This window comes from Amia ocellicauda, chromosome 6 (genome assembly GCF_036373705.1).
Source record: "Amia ocellicauda isolate fAmiCal2 chromosome 6, fAmiCal2.hap1, whole genome shotgun sequence".
Lineage (NCBI taxonomy): Eukaryota > Metazoa > Chordata > Actinopteri > Amiiformes > Amiidae > Amia > Amia ocellicauda.
Window position 1 is genome coordinate 3,913,248 of NC_089855.1, and position 19,430 is coordinate 3,932,677.

At 39.9% G+C, this 19,430-nt stretch overlaps 2 protein-coding genes across 2 annotated transcripts; one reads left to right on the forward strand and one right to left on the reverse strand.

Annotated features, from left to right (window-relative positions):
• The first annotated feature begins 835 nt into the window (after positions 1 to 835).
• On the forward strand, positions 836 to 12,780 carry LOC136751721 (olfactory receptor 10A6-like). The gene is made up of 4 exons (XM_066707514.1): positions 836 to 898; positions 2,147 to 2,329; positions 11,887 to 12,244; positions 12,380 to 12,780. Exons 1-4 carry the CDS (start codon positions 836 to 838, stop codon positions 12,778 to 12,780), a joined length of 1,005 nt encoding a protein of 334 aa, XP_066563611.1.
• A 1,691-nt stretch (positions 12,781 to 14,471) lies between these two features.
• Positions 14,472 to 15,425, reverse strand: LOC136751722 (olfactory receptor 6N1-like). The gene has a single exon (XM_066707515.1). It carries the CDS (start codon positions 15,423 to 15,425, stop codon positions 14,472 to 14,474), a length of 954 nt encoding a protein of 317 aa, XP_066563612.1.
• Positions 15,426 to 19,430: the final 4,005 nt, after the last annotated feature.

A 19,430-nucleotide genomic window follows, 5' to 3' on the forward strand; every position in this document is an offset into this window, starting at 1 on the left:
CTCTTTTATGGCTCCATGATCTTTAGCAAACTGGACTTATGCCAAGGCTACCTCCAGGTGCCCCTCCCCCCCAGCAGCAGGGACCTTACTGCTTTTGCTACACATGCTAGGGTTTTTCGCTACACCTGCATGCCTTTTGGCCTCAGCTCTGCAACTAGCTGTTTCCAAAAGATTATGTCCTCTGTCTTTGTAGGTTTCCCAGGAGTGTCCCTTTATCTTGATGACATCGTGGTGCATGGTCCCAACACCTCAGTTCACAATGAGCACCTTCTTTAGGTGTTCCGCACACTTGCCCAGCAAAACCTCACGCTCAACGAGTGGCAGTGGCAGAAATTGAGTTTGTGGGGTTCCACGTGTCACCACTGCAATCAAATGTGGATGTGATTCACCACATTCCAGAGCCCACATCTGTGGCACAGCTCGCCTCCTTTCTGAGCATGACAGCGTACTACCTCCATTTCTTGCCACAGTATTCAGCTACAACCTCACCACTGCACCTGCTGCTTAAGAAGGAGGTCCCCTGGGACTAGACCTTGGCCTGCCGGTTAACCACTGCACACATCCTGGCACACTTCAACTTTGCCAGCCCCACCTTGCTCACTTGTGACGAATCTGCCATGGCGCTGGGGACCATCTTCTCCCAAACTCAGGACGGTGTGGAGAAGCCCATTGCCTTTGCTTCTCGGTGGCGGAGCATGCGGCATTAGCGTGTGTCTGGGCATGTGAACACTGGCACGTGTATCTCTACAGCCAGATGCTCAGGCACGGGACATAAACCACTCCGGCTATACAGGTGGATGGGCCTTTCACCTGCAGTTCACTCCAGGTCGGGACAATGTGGTGGCGGACCTGCTGTCCAGATCAGTCATTGTTCCTGACCCTGCTGGCCCAGGACACGGTTGTGCCAAGTGCTGTACATGCACGAGTGCTGGTTATGGCACACAAGGGACACCTGGGCATTGTTAGGTTGAAGCAGAGGTGTCGGGCCCTTGTGTGGTGGCCTGGTATTGATCATGATATTGAGGCACTGGTCAAGGACTGCACGGCCTGCCTGGTCAGTGGGAAAACTGGGCAGCCTGCTCCATCACCACTGCAGCCACTCAGCTGCCCTACAGAGCATCTCAGCACACCACCACAGGGGTTTCCGCAGCTTTGTTAATGACAGGGTGAGAGATACTACTGCCGATGGACAGGTTGCGGCTACCAACAGCTCAGCCTGCACACCTTAGTCCACCAGCATCAACACAGCTTGAAGCAGAGGTTTGACAAGGCCCATAGAGTAAGACCTCCTACCATACAGGTCTTGGACTGCATCAAAGCTAATCGGCCTCACCACAGCGACTACAACTCTACTACTGATATCGATGACAATTCAGTATCCCTGGATATGAAAGTTATTATAGAACAGGCCAGAGCTAAGAGGAATATCTTGAGCAGTATTTTGGGGGTTCTGGTCCCACAGGGACATATGAATGATGTCTTAAGTGTTGTGAGACTTATATTGTAGCTCTGGAGGGGAGCTGTTGGCAATCAAACCCTGCTCTCCCCCCCATAGCAGCTACATGGCTGCATCACATGACTGCACTGGCCGGGCTCCAGTCCGGGGCTCGGAGCTCCTAGATCCTCTTCTACGGCTGTGCACATTACAATAGAATAATCATGTTCATGTTTCATGTTCATACTGACATATTAAAATGTCATTATATTGTGCTTTAACAATGCCCTTGCAAATAAAGTGTGCTTTTAAATGTTTTTAAACTGATTTCCTGCATTTTACATTGTTAAATGGAACTCCTAAAAAATGTATATTTTCTCCCCCAATTTATGTTTTTTTTTTTGTTTTGTTTTTTGTATGAGGGTGTTCTCAGGGTCCCAAGTCAGGCATCACATTAAAGAAACTGATTCACTCAATTTAAATCAACAGTGATGTCAAAACAATTGGACTCACATGAGTTAATTCATGTTCATCAATATTATTATTATTATTATCATTGTTATTCATCTTGTTGTTTTCAGTAGTAATCATGGTTTATAAATGTCTAAACCAATACTCTGTGTGATATCCCCAGCCATAAACAACCCCTGGGTTCAGTTTTTGCCTTTCTTGTGCCCTGAGTCCACTGTCCCCCTGTCCCCCTGTCTCCAGGCCTGCTACTCCAGGGCTCCCAGTGCCCTCTGCTCTGGGGCTGCCCGCGATGCTCCTAACAGCTGCAACCAGCTCCTTAATGGGGCCATTAGCCTGCCCCACTGGACCAGGAGCAGCCATAAATACAGCAGCTCTCAGCACTCACACTGCTCTCCATGCAGACCTGCCCAGCTCAGAGACAAGGTAAGAGGCTCAGTGTGACGCCAGCAGGGGGGCCAGTTGCCATTACTGGGAGGAGAGGCGCTGGCTGCACAGGGTGCTGGGACTGGGAGAGGCAGAGTGAGCAGCACAGAGCTATACTGCTGAACATTTTATTTTCTTAATCTGTTTGAGTCCCTCTCTGTTCTGGAGTTGGCAGGTATGCGTTAGTGTTTATGTGGGATGGCTGGGGATATCACACAGAGTATTGGTTTAGACATTTATAAACCATGACCCCTAAGTGTTGGAACAACCTGCCCACCAAAGTCAAAACAGCAGAGTCCTTGACCTCATTCCGGCGCTTACTCAAGACGTATCTTTTCCGACAGTACTTGTAATATTAGTCCTCTATCCCTGCTAGATAGCACTTCTACGGAGAAGCATTAGGGCCACTTAAGAGAGAAAAAAAATATATATATTTTGAGAAAAAAAGTTGAAACTTTTGTGAAAAAAAGTCAAAAGTTTTGAGATTTAAGATGAATTGTGGAAAGGTATAGTGTGCATGTCTGCTTTCATCACAATGCCTGAGGTGGATAACCTTATTACATTATATTTCAAAATAGGTTTCCACAATAAATAAATGCTTTGCCTCTTAGCACAAAATTATCAGATCATTATAAGCATTTGAACTTTAAAGAGGCGAAGTCGCAAATTGGGGTTGTTCAGGAGGAAAAAACACACGGATTTAGATTAAGTAACAGCATTTGTGCATAACGAAATATCAGGCAGTGGAGAAATGCAAGGGTATCGTTGGTTGCATTTGCGTGCCATCCAAAGAGGATTCGTAGTTCAGCAAGACACAATACGCCAGATTATCAAATTGATTGATCCACAAGGTTTAGGGCGCATCGTCTGAAGCGACGTCGGTACAGTACATCTGGCCCCAATGCACTTTGGCACTTAGATTCCTATGACAAGTTGAAGCCATACGGTATAGGGATTAATGGATGTATTGACGGATTCAGACGTTTTGTGCTGTGGATGGAATCTTACACCACAAACAACGACCCAAAAGTTATAGCTGATTACTATATTGAATGCATTACGCGCCTGGGAGGTTGTCCAGAGAGGCTGCGTGCGGACAAATGCAATGAAAATGCATCGAGAGCATGCAGATTTTCCTAAGGAGAAATCATACCGATGCTTTTTCAAAATACAAAAGTTTTATTTATGGACATAGCACGGCCAACCAACGTATTGAATCCTGGTGGGAAATACTGAGAAAGCAGAGTGCGCAGTTCTGGATAAACCTCTTCAAAGGCCTTCAAGATGATGGACACTTCTCTGGAGATTTCTTTGACAAAAGTCTGATCCAGTTCTGTTTCCTAAACCTTGTCCAGGTAACCCAATTTATAGTTTATTTCAATTATTTTATACTATCCAGGTGTGTGTGTGTGTGTGTGTGTGTGTGTGTGTGTGTGTGTGTGTGTGCGTGTGAGAAAGAGATAGAAACTTACTGTAAGAAGTATTATTAGCAATCACTTGCAAAGTCATGACTCTGTTAGGCTGCTATGTCTAGCATAAATATATATTTTTAATGTTATCTATTTATAAAATCGAATAAATATTAATATAAATATTAACCTTATTGTATTTATATTAAATAAATGCATAGTGCATCATAAATTAATTCAATTTTACCATATGTAGCCCATTTCAATATTGTATTTTTTTTTCATACAGGAAGAACTTGATGAAGTGGTAAGAACATGGAATTCACACAAGATCAGTCCAAGGCCAGCCCAGGGTATACTTGGAGGTCGCCCAATTGTTATGTACACTGTTCCACAAATATATGGTACAGCGGAGGACAAGCTAAAGTCTATCGACCAGGAGGAGTTGTCTGTTTGCAGGGAGGAGTGTACCCCAAAGGGCCAGTACCCTTGTGATCAAACAGTCTTTGAACTTTGCATTCTGCTAATGGAAGAGAATGGGTGGTATGCTCCTGAAGATGCATTTCAAGCTGCTGAATTGTACACTCTCTTAAGAAATGAGATAATACAAAATATCTAGGTGTAAGTTAACATGTTATGTGCACCCAAACATGCAAAAATGCACTCATTTTGGACTTTCTGATGAATGCATCATTGATTAAAGAGATACGTTATAATAATACACCCCCGACCACCCACCCAAGGGACACAGGACTGGAAATAGATATCAACACCAAACTTGAGTGGTGCAAACTCACATTTCTGTGAGTTATGTAGCTATGTATCCTGGTACAAAGGCTTAATCAGCCATGCAGTAATTTGATTAAGTGCTCATTGTGGAGGGTCACTTCTACAATGGAAGATGTGTTTGGTTTTGCAAACATCATAGAATAACCTTTACTGAGAGAGTGCTGAGACATTGAGACAATAATTGAGTTGCTGTGTTTGTGTATATTGCAAAAATCAGTGTATTAAACAGTTCCCATTTGTGTAGTCAGAGCTTGGAAGAGGAAATATGTTACATAAATATACAGATTAATTATCGCTTGATATTATGAATGGAACAGGTAAAACATGCAATAACTGTCTTGTATTTCTATAGAGTTCATAAACTTATAGTTCATATCATATTGGAGGCAATGACTTTTTCTTTATGAATACACTAATATAAATAAATTACATAATTAATATTTGTCTTTTTCCTACACTTGAAACTTCAAATGAAGCAAACACAAACATATTTGAATTGTTTCATATAGAAAATCCACAGAACACCATTGAAGTTGCATATAAACATTTAATACAAAGAACTTGTGAATATCCCAAATTAAGTGTTTTAAAGTCGACAAAATACACTGCCTACAAGTGTATGTAGTTACAAAAGAAAAATTGTAAATGAGTGTAGCAGTTATCAGTTTGACTTTAGTTGCTAAATGAAAAGATAACTGACCTCATTTCATGACAGCCTAAATAAAGCTAAATTAAACTTTCCTCAAAGTGAAATGGCCTCACAGCTTGCCAGAGTATTCAAAATGATATAAGTATGCAGGATTTAGATATTCTTGTTTGAGCTAAAACACCAACAGTCCAATTTAAACAAAACAAATAGAATGGAAAGTGGAATGCCCTCCTTAGTATAAACATATATAGGCAATGAACGAGAGGGCAAAGGACAAAATTAAGTATGCAAAACTTAAAGTTTGTTGTTTCACAAGTAAAACAGACAGTGGAACACAATGTTGCTCTTTCAATAAAAGTCTAATTAGGTGTCAAAGTTCTGTATATTAGGTCAGAACCAGAGCTGAATAGCATGAATCAAACTCAAATCAAGCACTGCTTTAAATTCAGCACGGAAATCTGGGAAATTCTGATAGGTGTCTGCTATTTCTAGGATCCTACCACATGTACGCCCAATGGGGCGTCTTGTGAAATCAGACATCTGTGTGAACTGAATGAGTATTCTGTCACAAGTAATTAAATCAGATCCTGTCGTGAACCTCAGAAACTTCCCAAGATTCTCTCCATCCATTTCTCTGACATATATTATAAGGTGGTTTTCTACCTCCTTTTGCTTTGTTGTCAAATCTGCAGGGAATTTCAGCAGTTGAAGTACTTTTGAGGTGTTGGCTTAAGGTTGGCATACATTTCTGAGAGCTTCTCACCATTCAGGGCAATCTGTGACAGAATCACTTCCCTCCAGCAATCTACCACATACATTGGCTTTTGAACAAGCTCTTTATGAGAAATCTCCACCAGAATCTCTTTAAGATTATCAGCTGTGACTCTCGTTCGGCATTCATAACTTTCCAGGACTTCCAAAAGTTCATCAAGTTCCACAGAGGAGAAGTCATGCAGAGCTTGTTGGATGATCTGTTGTTCTTGGGCACTTACAAACTGCAGGAAGCTTTCCAACAGATCGCTGTGCACTATTCCATACAACATTTCTTCCACAAAAGGGGGAGCAAGCTTGATTGGAAAGTAACAGCAGTCTTGATATCCTTTCAGCATAATTCTGCCAATGGCCTTCCAGACAGTAGCACTGAAATCATGTCTGATGAAAGGGACTTTTAAAGTTGTTCCAAGTGTGCAACGGTCATAAAACTCTTGCCAGAAACAAGTGTAAACATCCCTCACTACCCCAGAACCACAGCCAGCTTCATCTGAATTATCAGGAAGTAACCGCCTTATGGACAGTGGTTTGGTCAAAACGGCTGGATCACAGAATGCTTCAATCATGTCATTCAGACAGTTTCCGTGGTGTATGGTTACAAATGTCGCATACACAGGAGGTGGAGTATCTTGGGACATCTCTTCAAAATTATATGGCAATGTGTCATCTGTGTCTGTTCCATCTTCTCTTTGTGGACCAAAGGTCATCTCTGGGTCAGACACATCAAAAGCATGGTCAACAATGGTCTCAATCACAACATTGCTGTGCAATATTTCCGGGTTGTGGCAATCAGTAATGAACGGTACTGCTGACAGGACCTGGGCATCAATGATTAGTGGTGTTGGTGGACCATCCTGTGAAAATAACACAGCTCTGCCCAAATCATGATCTTCATGAGTTTGCTCCTCCTGGTCATCAACTTCACCCTCGTCTTCATGATATTCATTAGAATGGTCCTCTTCTTCATCATCTTTGTGACCACTATCTCCATTAGCATGAGCACTACCAGGTTCAGAATCAGAGTCTCCACTGGGCTCTTTTTTGCAGGTTGCTATATAAAAGCGCAATCTAGGAAGCTTGACAGTGTCATATATTGTGCCAATGAAAATATCCTCATGGACTGTATTTTGTTTGAAATCCCACACTTCAAAATCAAAGTCTGCTTCAAGACCTTTAGTAGACTGTCCATTCGGGAAAAAGAGGCTCTTTCCCTCTTTAAGTTTTTTATTTAATCCTGCTCTTACGTTCATCCTCACCTTTCTGGTTCCACCCCCTTGTTTAGCCCTAACCTGTCTTGCTTCTTTTCCATTCTCTCGTTGAATCCATCCTATTTAAATGACTCGAGTATTCGGTTTAGACCTTATCTGGGGTGAATTTTGGATGCAAGTGGATTGAGGTTCTTCCTCAGCTGATTGCTTTCTCAGTTTCAATTTAGCTTTTAGCTTTTCAAAAAGACCCTGTTTTCTCTTGGACACTGGGTTTTGGTTTCTGCAAAAATTAAAGAGAGCAATTCTGTTCCCATAGGATGGAAGGTAGTTGGAAAGTGTAGCATGATCCATAAGCAGGATGACATCTTTGTCGATCTGAGGAGCACAAGAAAAGTTAACTTTACACTTAGACAATTAATATTTAGCTTTGCTAAATAGTGATTCCTGGAACACAGATGTGTGCAAACTGGAAGTACTATGTACAACTGCTGCTCAAGCAGAAAATTGGGTCTATAATTTTATGGTATAAAATCAGTATCATCCTTTCCCCATATCATATTATAAAACAACCCAAACTCAGTCCATAACCCAAATCATACCTTTTCATCCTCCAGCCGAGTAATCACTTCATCTGCTACACCATGGCCCTGCAAGAAATCTGAGACTGGGATTGGCATGGATCGTGCTGTTAAAACAATAACAGGAAGTTATTACAAGTGTCAACATGTAATCAGAGTTGAAAACTTCATACATATATGATCACAGAAATGTGAATGGGGTACTCTTAGATCAATAGACCAGGTTTTTTTGGCTATTCCTGAGTCTAGATTAAAATCAAGGAGATTGTGCCTTTGCCGTAAGAGCTCATTGGTCCTTGCTTTTAAATCAAACCTTAAACTAATTTTGATAGCCTTGTGTTTTAAAATATCTCAAAGCAAATTGTATTTTAGCAAATTAATGTCACAGGAATGCTTATCCTGTTTTTCACTAAACCATTTTAGGGCATTCTGAGATGGTGGGAGTGTAACAGATTACTTGGGAGCCTGTAGCTGTACTATGCCACCTTGAGTTTACTGAGGACAAGGAACTACATCATTTAGTTCCCCAAACAGAACACTTTTATCCAGAAGAAGTGAAGTAATCAAATACCAAAATTGTTCATTACAAAGCTTTAAGTCATAAAACATTGCCATGTCACTTCTGCAATAAAACAAGGTGAAAATGATCTTATTCATAACAGGTATATCATATTTTTGTAGTTGAGGTACAAATCCATTTACACCAAAAGAAGGCACAGATCAGTTCCTTATAGACAGTACAATTAGGAAGATATTACACAAATAAATCAATATAGTTATAATTAGTTGTAGTAGAATATAGTACACAAATAACCCTGTTTATCAGTTTCTTCTAAATAATCAACATTACCAGCTGTATGTTTTCGATTAAACAATGGCAAAACTGCTCACAGAATGCTTGAAAATTAAAATATAAGCCAGCTGCGTGCACACACTAAAAAACATGCAGACAGTCACGCATTCAGTCCCACCGAGAAGAGAGGCAGTTTAGCAATACAAAGTAAAAAATAAAAAATATTGTGATAAGTGATAATCGTTATATCAACAACAAAAAACACAATACTACTAATAATAATAATAATAATAATAATAATAATAATAATAATAATAATAAACACACGTGCACTTGATAACCAAAATACAATATAGGAAGAATAATAAAGACCCTACTACAGGTGTCATGGTGAGTGATTTGAAATTGGATTGACCCGTGAATATGTTACCTTGTGTTAGAAGTGAATAAAACTGGGCTATAAAACAACAATTAGCAAATTAGCTAGCTACGATAATGTTAGTTTGGTTTACCTGTCGATGCCATTATGGGGAATGTGATTTGTCTGTGGTCCTTCAGTTTCTTTGTTTGTTTTCCTTCACTCTGTTTCTGGGTGATTAAAAAAATAATTACTAAGGCTACTCCTTTAATCCAGAACAATGTCAATGGGAACAGCAGAAACTAACTAAGCAAAAAATCATAGTTTGTGAAAAAGTAAAACAATGTTTTATACTTTGACGAATGCAACTTCACGCCATACCATAGCCCCTCTGGGCTCTAAAATTCACTAGCGATTATGAATCCACCAACATTATTATATTCATAATTAAAGAGAAACTACTTAAATTTTCACACTCATTCACCAAAGGGCTGCACAGCGCAGGTATTTCAGCAGGTTCTTGTTATTCTTCAAACAGTGGGTTCTTGGGCTTTTCAAAACCACTGCGGGTTATGCAGCTGATAACACCATATCCACGCTGTTGGTGTTTGAACCTGAACTTTCAAAAAAATGTCTCATGTTTATTTTGACTTTTTTTCTCAAAAGTTTATTTCGACTTTAAATCTCAAAACTTTTGACTTTTTTTCTCAAAAGTTTATTTCGACTTTAAATCTCAAAACTTTTGACTTTTTTTCTCAAATGTTTCGACTTTTTTTCTCAAAATATATATATTTTTTTTCTCTCTTAAGTGGCCCTAATGCTCTTCCGTACACTTCAGCTTATTATGCTCCTCGCGTTCTTGATTGTTGTCCTCCTTGCTCCCGTTCCCGTAGCCCTCGTCTGTAACCCCACATCTTGACAGCACTTAGCTTTCACCGTCCAGGATGTAGGAAGTCTCTTACTGTACTTGTGTAAATTGTAATTGGAATTTGTAAAATGTATTATTTTGAATTGCTATGTTTTAGCTAAGTTGAATTTGTAATGATTGATGCCTTGTACTTCTCTGTATTTTTGCACTTATGTTGTAAGTCGCCCTGGATAAGGGTGTCTGCCGAGAAATAAAAAATAATAATGTGTTTTAAACAGCATTATGCATTTTTCGCTACAGCCTGCTGTGTAATAAACATCTGTATAATCTGTATATTGCTGTTGATTACAGCACAGGTGTGAACAAAGACAGAGCCGACGCTACACTGGATCAGACAGACGTTCAGATCCCAGAATGCAGTCTGTCAGCCAACATAATAAATAAGAAAACTAGTGTAAGTTAGATTAATAATGTCCTTTCATAATTGTTTCAGGAATGTCTTATTTTTTAACATTTTATTGCATACCTTGCATTTATTGCATTTTCCTTAATACATACCTAATTACTATTATTTTATTAACCCACATTATAGTCTATATTCTCTACTATTTATTTTGCACATTTTTAATTGTACGTTGTTATGAATTGTATATATTTGTTTTGCGGATATGTTAAGCAATTTGGTTACATTTGGTTATGCATTATATGTTAAAAACAGATGATTATTATAGTATCTCAATAATGCAACCTTTCAAGCTCTAAAAAAGTGATTTTGATTATTAATTAAAGATTATTAATTTATTTGAATGTTTTTTGCCAAAAAGCTATTAAAAATATATATTTCTAAGTATGATTGTGTAGAGAGAAGACATACTTTAATGGTTGGCTTCGTCATTGGTACAGACTAATTCATAACACATTAATTGGAAAAAACACCACATTATCCAAGCAAACTATTAACATTATTAGTCCCCTCTTATAATCTGCAGTCTGATTAGCTGTTGGGCATAACTCGCTCCAATGTGCATTCCTGACTGGAATGAGTTGCAATAAAGAATTAAGCTTTATTTGGGAAGGTTTTTTCCTCTCTCAGCTTGATGCACTTTTCCCAGTTTCATGTACCTGCCAGTGCAGATGCTGACTTTTTATTTTTAGGGGTACATGTTTTACTGTTGTGATGTTTTCAGTTGTAATGTATTTCTTTATGCTGTATCTATGCTGCCTCTTGGCCAGGTCAGCATTTTAAATGAGATCTTGTTCTCAATAGTCTAACCTGGTTAAAATAAAGGTTTGAATTGCATTGGAATTGAATTGAATTGAATTGAATTGAATTGAGAGGTTCTTTTTGTGGGACCCTGATAATCAACAATAACAAATTGTAAATACAAATGAACCAAACAAACAGTACCTAGACACTGTGGTCTGCTGAATACCACTGGATTTGTGCTGCCTAGCCTTATAGTGGCCAACAGGGCCAGAAGTGCTCACTCTGAACGGAAATGGGAAAAACTTTTATTTTAATAATATGCTTGTCTCCCGGTACAGACCAGATGCCCCTCATATCCAGCTGCTCTTTGTTGTCTGCTCTTTACTCCTTTACACAGATGATATTGTGCTTCAAGACCAACAGCATTAAATTAAACAATATATCACAATATCATGCATGTTTTAAACATTATCACAAAACAATGCAAAATCTTTGAATTAATTAAAATAGTTATCAGGATGCCATTCCAGACCCTTTAAATCAGAATGACATCACCTAGAATCGTCAGCTTTTTGGGTGAGAACTGTTTCAAATGTGAGCTTGCGTAGCACTTCTTGCGACAAAGAAACAACAAAAGAAAAACAAAACAAAACAGAATTGGGTATTTTTGAAAAGTGGAATTTGAAATGTTATATATGTATATATATATATATATGATAATTAAGAACATTTTATTTGTGAATAATGTATTTGTATTTCTTTCACAGCAATTATGAACAATTAGGTGTGTACAAACTGTTTAAACAAACTGTAAACTTGACTAAATCTGTTGTTCACAGGTATATTTTGTTGTCAGCCATGTCGGACACAAACCACACAGGCTCTACAGTCACATAATTCACCATCCTTGGCTTCCCTGGACTGCAGGACCAAGAGAGCAAGACCATCCTGTCTGTGGTCTTCCTGGCTGTCTATCTTCTCACTGTATTGGGAAACCTCCTGATAGTAGTTGTATTTGCTGTGAATGAGTCCCTTCACACCCCCATGTATATCCTGATTTGCAATCTTGCTATTCTGGACATTTCTCTGATCTCAATCACTATCCCTAAAATGTTAGCTGTTTTCATGTTTGATTCCAAATTCATTTCCTTTGGTGCCTGTTTCACACAGATGTTCTTTTTCATGAGTCTGGGAATAACCGAGGGCTTTCTCTTGACTGTAATGGCATATGACAGATATCTTGCCATCTTCCATCCACTCTGTTACTCCACTATGATGACCAATGGTCTTGTCATGAGGCACGTTCTGTGGTGTTGGGCTGGAGGGTTTTTATCAATGCTTGCACCTCTGATTCTTGTTGTGCGCTTGCCGTTCTGTGGACCTGATAAAGTCCTCCACTACTTCTGTGATCACTCTTCAGTGCTCAGGCTGGCCTGTGCAATCATCGTCATCAATAGCATTCTGGGCTTAACCATCGCTCTGTCAGTGCTCCTCATTCCTCTCACCCTCATCTTGCTGTCCAATGTGAAAATTGTGAGGTTAGTGCTGCAGATCTCAGGTACAGAGGGCAGAGCCAAGGCCTTCTCCACCTGCGTCTCACACCTACTGGTTATCTCTGTGTTCTTCCTCACGGCCATAGGAGTCTACATCTCCAACAGGGTCCCTGGGACCTCAGCTGTTCTGCGTGTCATGGCAGCTGTGTTTCAGAACGTCTTCCCTCCCCTTGTGAATCTGATTATCTTCTGCCTGAGGACTAAAGAGATCAGGGACAGCTTGGTGAAAACACTGAAGAAGAGCAGAGTCTTTCCAAAGTACATGTGAGAGAGTTCAGCTCTCTCACCCACTATTATTTCTTGAGTGAAGAGTAGACGATACAGGATCAAGAAGAACTATGAGCCCTTAAATTATCTACTTTTTGTTGAAATCCTTCACCCCTAGGAAAATGTGATAGATATTTTATACTATGCAGCTAGAAATAAGCAATTTCTTTCTGTACCACAGTATTTTAAAGTTTACATAATTTTGGAATTTACTGTATATACTCTTTTCTTCTTGTGATTTTTTTTTTGTGGCAAATGTAAGCTGTGCTAGGTAATGGGGTCAAATAATTAAACATAATGGTGGCAACTAATTAATGCCTCAAGTTTTAATGTTGTGCAATTTGTATTGAGGAAGTAGTGGTGTTTTGTGTCATTTTGCCAATAAATGACAATTTATTTTAAATAAAATCCATGAAACAGAATTATATATATTGTAACAGCCACCAGAGGGCCGGAGCTGCCCAGGCTCATTAGTATGCACACCGTGCAGGGGCTGCTGGTAGCCGCACCAGAAGACGCGGATGTAGTGGGCCGGATCAGGCAGGGTCACAACCTGTATCTTCTGTGCACCGAGAGAGAGATAGAGCGATCTATCTATTACTTAAGTTTGACTCGAGGCACAAAGCATGTAAAATAAAATAAATCTACATTTTAATGCTACCCGTTCCTACACTTATAGCGAGCGCGACCCCAGGCCGGCACAGAGCTCATGTTCTCGAGTCCAGTGAAGAGACAAAAACAGGAAGTGGGAAGTGACCAGGTGTATGGGGTGGTGAAAGGGTTCAAACTCATGATGCAGCCTCTGTGTTTCCAGTTAAGGGGGCCAGGCCACAGTCTGACTCAGTGGCAACACTCACTTTATTATCATCACTCAAGGAGTCTTACAAATGACCTCAAGCAATCTGTACTGAATGAAATACAGGGTTGAGCTTCTGGGGAGAAAAAGGGTTTTGGGAAATGTGCTTTAGAGGTGCTTTGTGGGTAATTGTGTTCAGTGCTTCTCAGGTCCAGCTCAGACCCACAGTGTGTCACAGTCGAGTGAATGTCAGTTAATTGAAGTGGAAGGAGAACTAGGCTATAAAATAAAATAAAATGAAATACTACTGCAACTGCCACTATTACAACTACTGTTCATAATAATAATATACACACCGGCTTACCTGGGCTTAATTTTATTTTTGTGGCAAACAATGATCACAACAGATACATTGGGAATTCATAGATATGAATCAGCTTAAACAAAGAACTAATTCTACTACAAAACACATTTAAATGACCTCTTTCAAACAGATGGTGAGCTGTAGCTGCTCCTTCCTGTCTCATGGTGCTCCTCAGTCTCAAGGGATCCACTCTTGTCCCTATGTGTCCTTTTGATACACTGCCTTGGCTGCTCATGTGGAATAAGCATATATTTTAATATAATGTAACGATCCTTCACATTTCTGTGTAACCAAATTGGATGTTATTGGGATATATTTTAAATAGGTTTATGTCTACAATTTATATATTTATTTTAAATCTGCAAAAGATATATACAAATAGAATACATAATACTATGCAATAATATGTATTACAACTAAAAGAAAAAGGGATCATGAAGCAAAATATATCCCACATAAACCTCATGTTAACCAGTCTGTGGCTCTGACGAGTAGCGGGCCGGAAATCATTGGAAAAATGGACTGAAACCTTTCACTTGCTACCTGGGAAGATACTGTTCTTGTTCAAGCTTTTCACCAAGCTGCCCCTGATCTCTTTAGTCCTCAGGCAGTAGATGATCGGATTCATGAGGGCAGGGAAGACATTATGAATCACAGACCCCATAACACGCATGTCTACTGAGGTCCCAGGAATCCTGTAGGAGATGAAGACCCCTGCAGTCGTGAGATAGAACACAGAGATGACCAGCAGGTGTGAGCTGCAGGTGGACACGGCCTTGGCTCTTCCTGCTGAGCTGGAGATACTCAATACTGACAGAAGGATCTTCACATAGGACAGCACAATGAAAAACAGAGGGATGAGGAGAATACTCAGTGCAACAAATAAGACAACGTAGCTGATTAAGAGAACATCTCCACAGGCCAGGCGTAGCACTCCTGAATAGTCACAGAAGCATTGGAGGACGCTGTTGGGTCCACAGAACCGCTTTGTGAATGCCAGACTAAAAGGTAGGATTGGGGTCAGGAACCCTCCCAGCCAACAAACAACTATGAGTTGCAAACTGAACTTAACAGTCATCCTGGCTGGGTAGTGGAGTGGGTGACAGATGGCCACATACCTGTCATAAGCCATGAGCAGTAAGTTAAAGCTTTCTGTAGATACCAGAGCTTGAAAGAAATAGGTCTGTGTAAAGCATGCTGAGAAGGATACAGTATAAGAAGTAGACCTGAAGACAGCTAGCATAGTGGGTACAGTGTTTGTACAAAAGGTGATGTTAATAATGGCCAGACTACATACTGTCAGATACATGGGGGTGTGCAAGCTTGTGTCTGCTGCCAGTATGCAAATAAGGAGAAAATTCCCCATTAAAATGAGGAGGTAGACTGTCAGGAACACAGCAAACAGGATGGCCTTGAACTCTCTGTCCTGCAGTCCGGGGAAACCAACAATAATGAATTCAGTGACTGTGTAGTTTGCATCAGCCATGGCTGTTCAAAAAATCACGAGAAATGATCCTGTAATGCAAAATAGGACATTATGTATGTGTGTATATATATATATATATATATATACACTCACCTAAAGGATTATTAGGAACACCTGTTCAATTTCTCATTAATGCAATTATCTAACCAACCAATCACATGGCAGTTGCTTCAATGCATTTAGGGGTGTGGTCCTGGTCAAGACAATCTCCTGAACTCCAAACTGAATGTCTGAATGGGAAAGAAAGGTGATTTAAGCAATTTTGAGCGTGGCATGGTTGTTGGTGCCAGACGGGCCGGTCTGAGTATTTCACAATCTGCTCAGTTACTGGGATTTTCACGCACAACCCTTTCTAGGGTTTACAAAGAATGGTGTGAAAAGGGAAAAACATCCAGTATGCGGCAGTCCTGTGGGCGAAAATGCCTTGTTGATGCTAGAGGTCAGAGGAGAATGGGCCGACTGATTCAAGCTGATAGAATTTGACTTTGACTGAAATAACCACTCGTTACAACCGAGGTATGCAGCAAAGCATTTGTGAAGCCACAACACGTACAACCTTGAGGCGGATGGGCTACAACAGCAGAAGACCCCACCGGGTACCTCTCATCTCCACTACAAATAGGAAAAAGAGGCTACAATTTGCACAAGCTCACCAAAATTGGACAGTTGAAGACTGGAAAAATGTTGCCTGGTCTGATGAGTCTCGATTTCTGTTGAGACATTCAGATGGTAGAGTCAGAATTTGGCGTAAACAGAATGAGAACATGGATCCATCATGCCTTGTTACCACTGTGCAGGCTGGTGGTGGTGGTGTAATGGTGTGGGGGATGTTTTCTTGGCACACTTTAGGCCCCTTAGTGCCAATTGGGCATCGTTTAAATGCCACGGCCTACCTGAGCATTGTTTCTGACCATGTCCATCCCTTTATGACCACCATGTACCCATCCTCTGATGGCTACTTCCAGCAGGATAATGCACCATGTCACAAAGGTCGAATCATTTCAAATTGGTTTCTTGAACATGACAATGAGTTCACTGTACTAAACTGGCTCCCACAGTCACCAGATCTCAACCCAATAGAGCATCTTTGGGATGTGGTGGAACGGGAGCTTCGTGCCCTGGATGTGCATCCCACAAATCTCCATCAACTGCAAGATGCTATCCTATCAATATGGGCCAACATTTCTAAAGAATGCTTTCAGCACCTTGTTGAATCAATGCCACGTAGAATTAAGGCAGTTCTGAAGGCGAAAGGGGGTCAAACACAGTATTAGTATGGTGTTCCTAATAATCCTTTAGGTGAGTGTATATATATATATATATACATACACACACACACACACACACATATACATAAATACACAGTTAGGTCCATTAATATTTGGACAGTGAAACAATTGTCATAATTTTGGCTCTGTACACCACCATAATGGATTTGAAAGGAAACAATCAATATGTGCTTTAAGTGTAGACTATCATCTGTAATTTGAGGGTAGTTACATCCAAATTCTGTGAACAGTGTAGGAATTACACCCATTTTTATATGTGGTCCCCCCAATTTTAGGGGCTCAAAAGTAATTGGACAAACTAACATAATCATGAATTAAATTGTGAGTTTCAATACGTGGTTGCAAATCCTTTGCTGTCAATGACTGCCTGAAGTCTGAACCCATAGACATCACTAGATGCTGGGTTTCTTCCCTGGTGATGCTTTGCCAGGCCTGTGCTGCAGCTGTCTTTATTTCCTGCTTGTTCTTGGGGCGTTTTGCCTTCAGTTTTTCCTTCAGCAAGTGAAATATTCACTATAGTCACTATTCCACTATTGTGCACAGTTATTACCAAACATTATTATTATCTATATTTACAAATAATAATATATTATTTTTTTAATACGTCTTTAAATCTGGTCTTTTTCAAGTTTTAAAAATATATTATTCTGCAAACAATATTCTGTCACATTAAGTAACAGCAAAAGCAAGTTATTTAAAAATATAACAGCAGAGGTTGCACACCCCTTGCAAACAAAATTAAAAGCGTTATATCATCATTAAATTGATCCACATGTAATCAATGGCATGATCAAGGGAAAAAAGCTGAGATGTTATCACAATTAGAAAAGTTGCATTACACAGTCCTGTGGGGTGTATTCTTCAGATTAAAATACTGAATTCTTTCTCTCATATTGAATATGCTATCATCTTTACAAATGGTGTAATAATGAAAGACAACACTAGTCTGTTCTGAAGACGAGTACAAGACACTTACCAACTCTGAAGGTTCAGTTAGACTGAAGCGCTTGATTGAGGACCTGAACACACACAGCTTTATACCAGGTCCCAGTCCACTGGGGCTCTACAGGCTGTAACACAAAGGCAATTAGAGCAATTAGTTCAACTCATTAGGCCGTCACTGAGGACTGAAGTTTACATCACACAACATTTCTAAAGAAACACACTGGGGAACAGCAGACTTTTTGACCCTTTGACCTATTTGTTTAAGATGCGTCTTGGAAAGAAAAAAGATACAAGAGTAAACAACATTGTGTGAAGGGAGCTTCTATCAGTTCTGCAGGATATTGTTTCTACTGAGGAGAGTAGAGGCCACAGCTGTGTAGAGGACTGCAGGGAAACACTTTGATGGGAAAACAGACAGATTTCAGAAGATAATATTTTACTGTTTACAATATACCATTACCCCTCTATTGTATATTTTATTATAAGGGAGCCATCCAGTTCTTGCTGTATAATACACACATAAATCTTCAGTTCTGTAGTTGCAGGCTGTTACTCCAGTGTATCAGTCTAATAAACCAGCACCAGGCTGCCACTCAGTCAGAAGCTTTTGTTTCTCATTGTGAGTAGGATGGCCCTGGAAACCCTGAGACACAATACAAGTGAAAGATGTTTAATGAGCTTTCAAGTTTTATTTGTGCAATATAGACCACAAAGGGGACATTGCATGTTACCATGGGGCAGAGACCCTCCCTCTGCCTGCTTTAACTAGTTCAGCTGTACTACATAATGCAGGCAGAGGGAGGGTCTGCCTGAGAGAGCATTTAAAACACTGAGTTCTCTGTGGTAACAAGTGATGTCCCATCACCCTTTTGGGTAGTATTCTATTATTCAGGATTTGCAACCTTTCATTTTAACCTGTGATGGCACAGCTGTTGGTGGGGGCTGGATTGTCTCTCATCAGCGTCGGCAGCTGTGTCTCATTTATGTGCTTTGCACCAGGTAGTTAGATCCACCTACCGCGCTGCTGAGGTACAGCAATCAGTACCCTCACCACAGCTGCGCTTCACCTTGTATACAGATCTTTGTTTTGGATAGTTCCCCCACATGTTTTTCCCTCTCTTGGCAGAGTATAATTCCCTGAAATGGCTATGGCAGGGTTCCCCAATAGGTGGCCCATGGGCCACATCTGGCTATGCGAAAGGTTAATTTGTGTCCCTCTTGTGGCCAGCAACACACATGCTGCTTCAAGCAGCTGAGTTTTTAATTTTTATTTCAAATTTTTGGGAATATTCAGATTCTCTGAATACAGCTGGGAATTACAAAATGTTTTTCAAATATTGCGAGAAAAATAATAAGGAATGAGTTAAAACACTTTCAGTCACCTGTAGTTTATGAATTTACCATTTCCAATAATATACACTAAAGTACACTAAATGAGTGCATTTATATATCTAAAAAGTACAAAGTAGACTTTGAAAACAGACTGTTCAATTAGGAGTGAACGGATCATTTTTGCTTTGTTCTGCTTTGTTAGGACATGCAAAGACAGAAACAATTATTGGTAATTTTTATGTGTGTGTATGTTTGTTTGAATGAATGACAATGCAATTAACATTCATATTTAATGGGATGATTCATTGTTGATGTTGTTATTAGAATTTTCTCACCATTCACATCAAAACAGTTTGTTAATTGCTGCCATAATTATGATTGACACTCTAAGTTTAAGTTGACAAGGTAATTGTGACTTAATTTGATTTAATTGTGAAAA

What these genes read in the sequence shown, in the direction of transcription:
- LOC136751721 (XM_066707514.1), top strand. Translation starts at nt 836, where the DNA reads ATGTGGTGGCGGACCTGCTGTCCAGATCAGTCATTGTTCCTGACCCTG. An exon ending in CCCTGCTGGCCCAGGACACG is followed by an intron (nt 899 to 2,146) that starts GTTGTGCCAAGT and finishes CCCTGTCTCCAG; the next exon opens with GCCTGCTACTCCAGGGCTCC. An exon ending in CTCCACTATGATGACCAATG is followed by an intron (nt 12,245 to 12,379) that starts GTCTTGTCATGA and finishes ATCACTCTTCAG; the next exon opens with TGCTCAGGCTGGCCTGTGCA.
- LOC136751722 (XM_066707515.1), bottom strand. Translation starts at nt 15,425, where the DNA reads ATGGCTGATGCAAACTACACAGTCACTGAATTCATTATTGTTGGTTTC.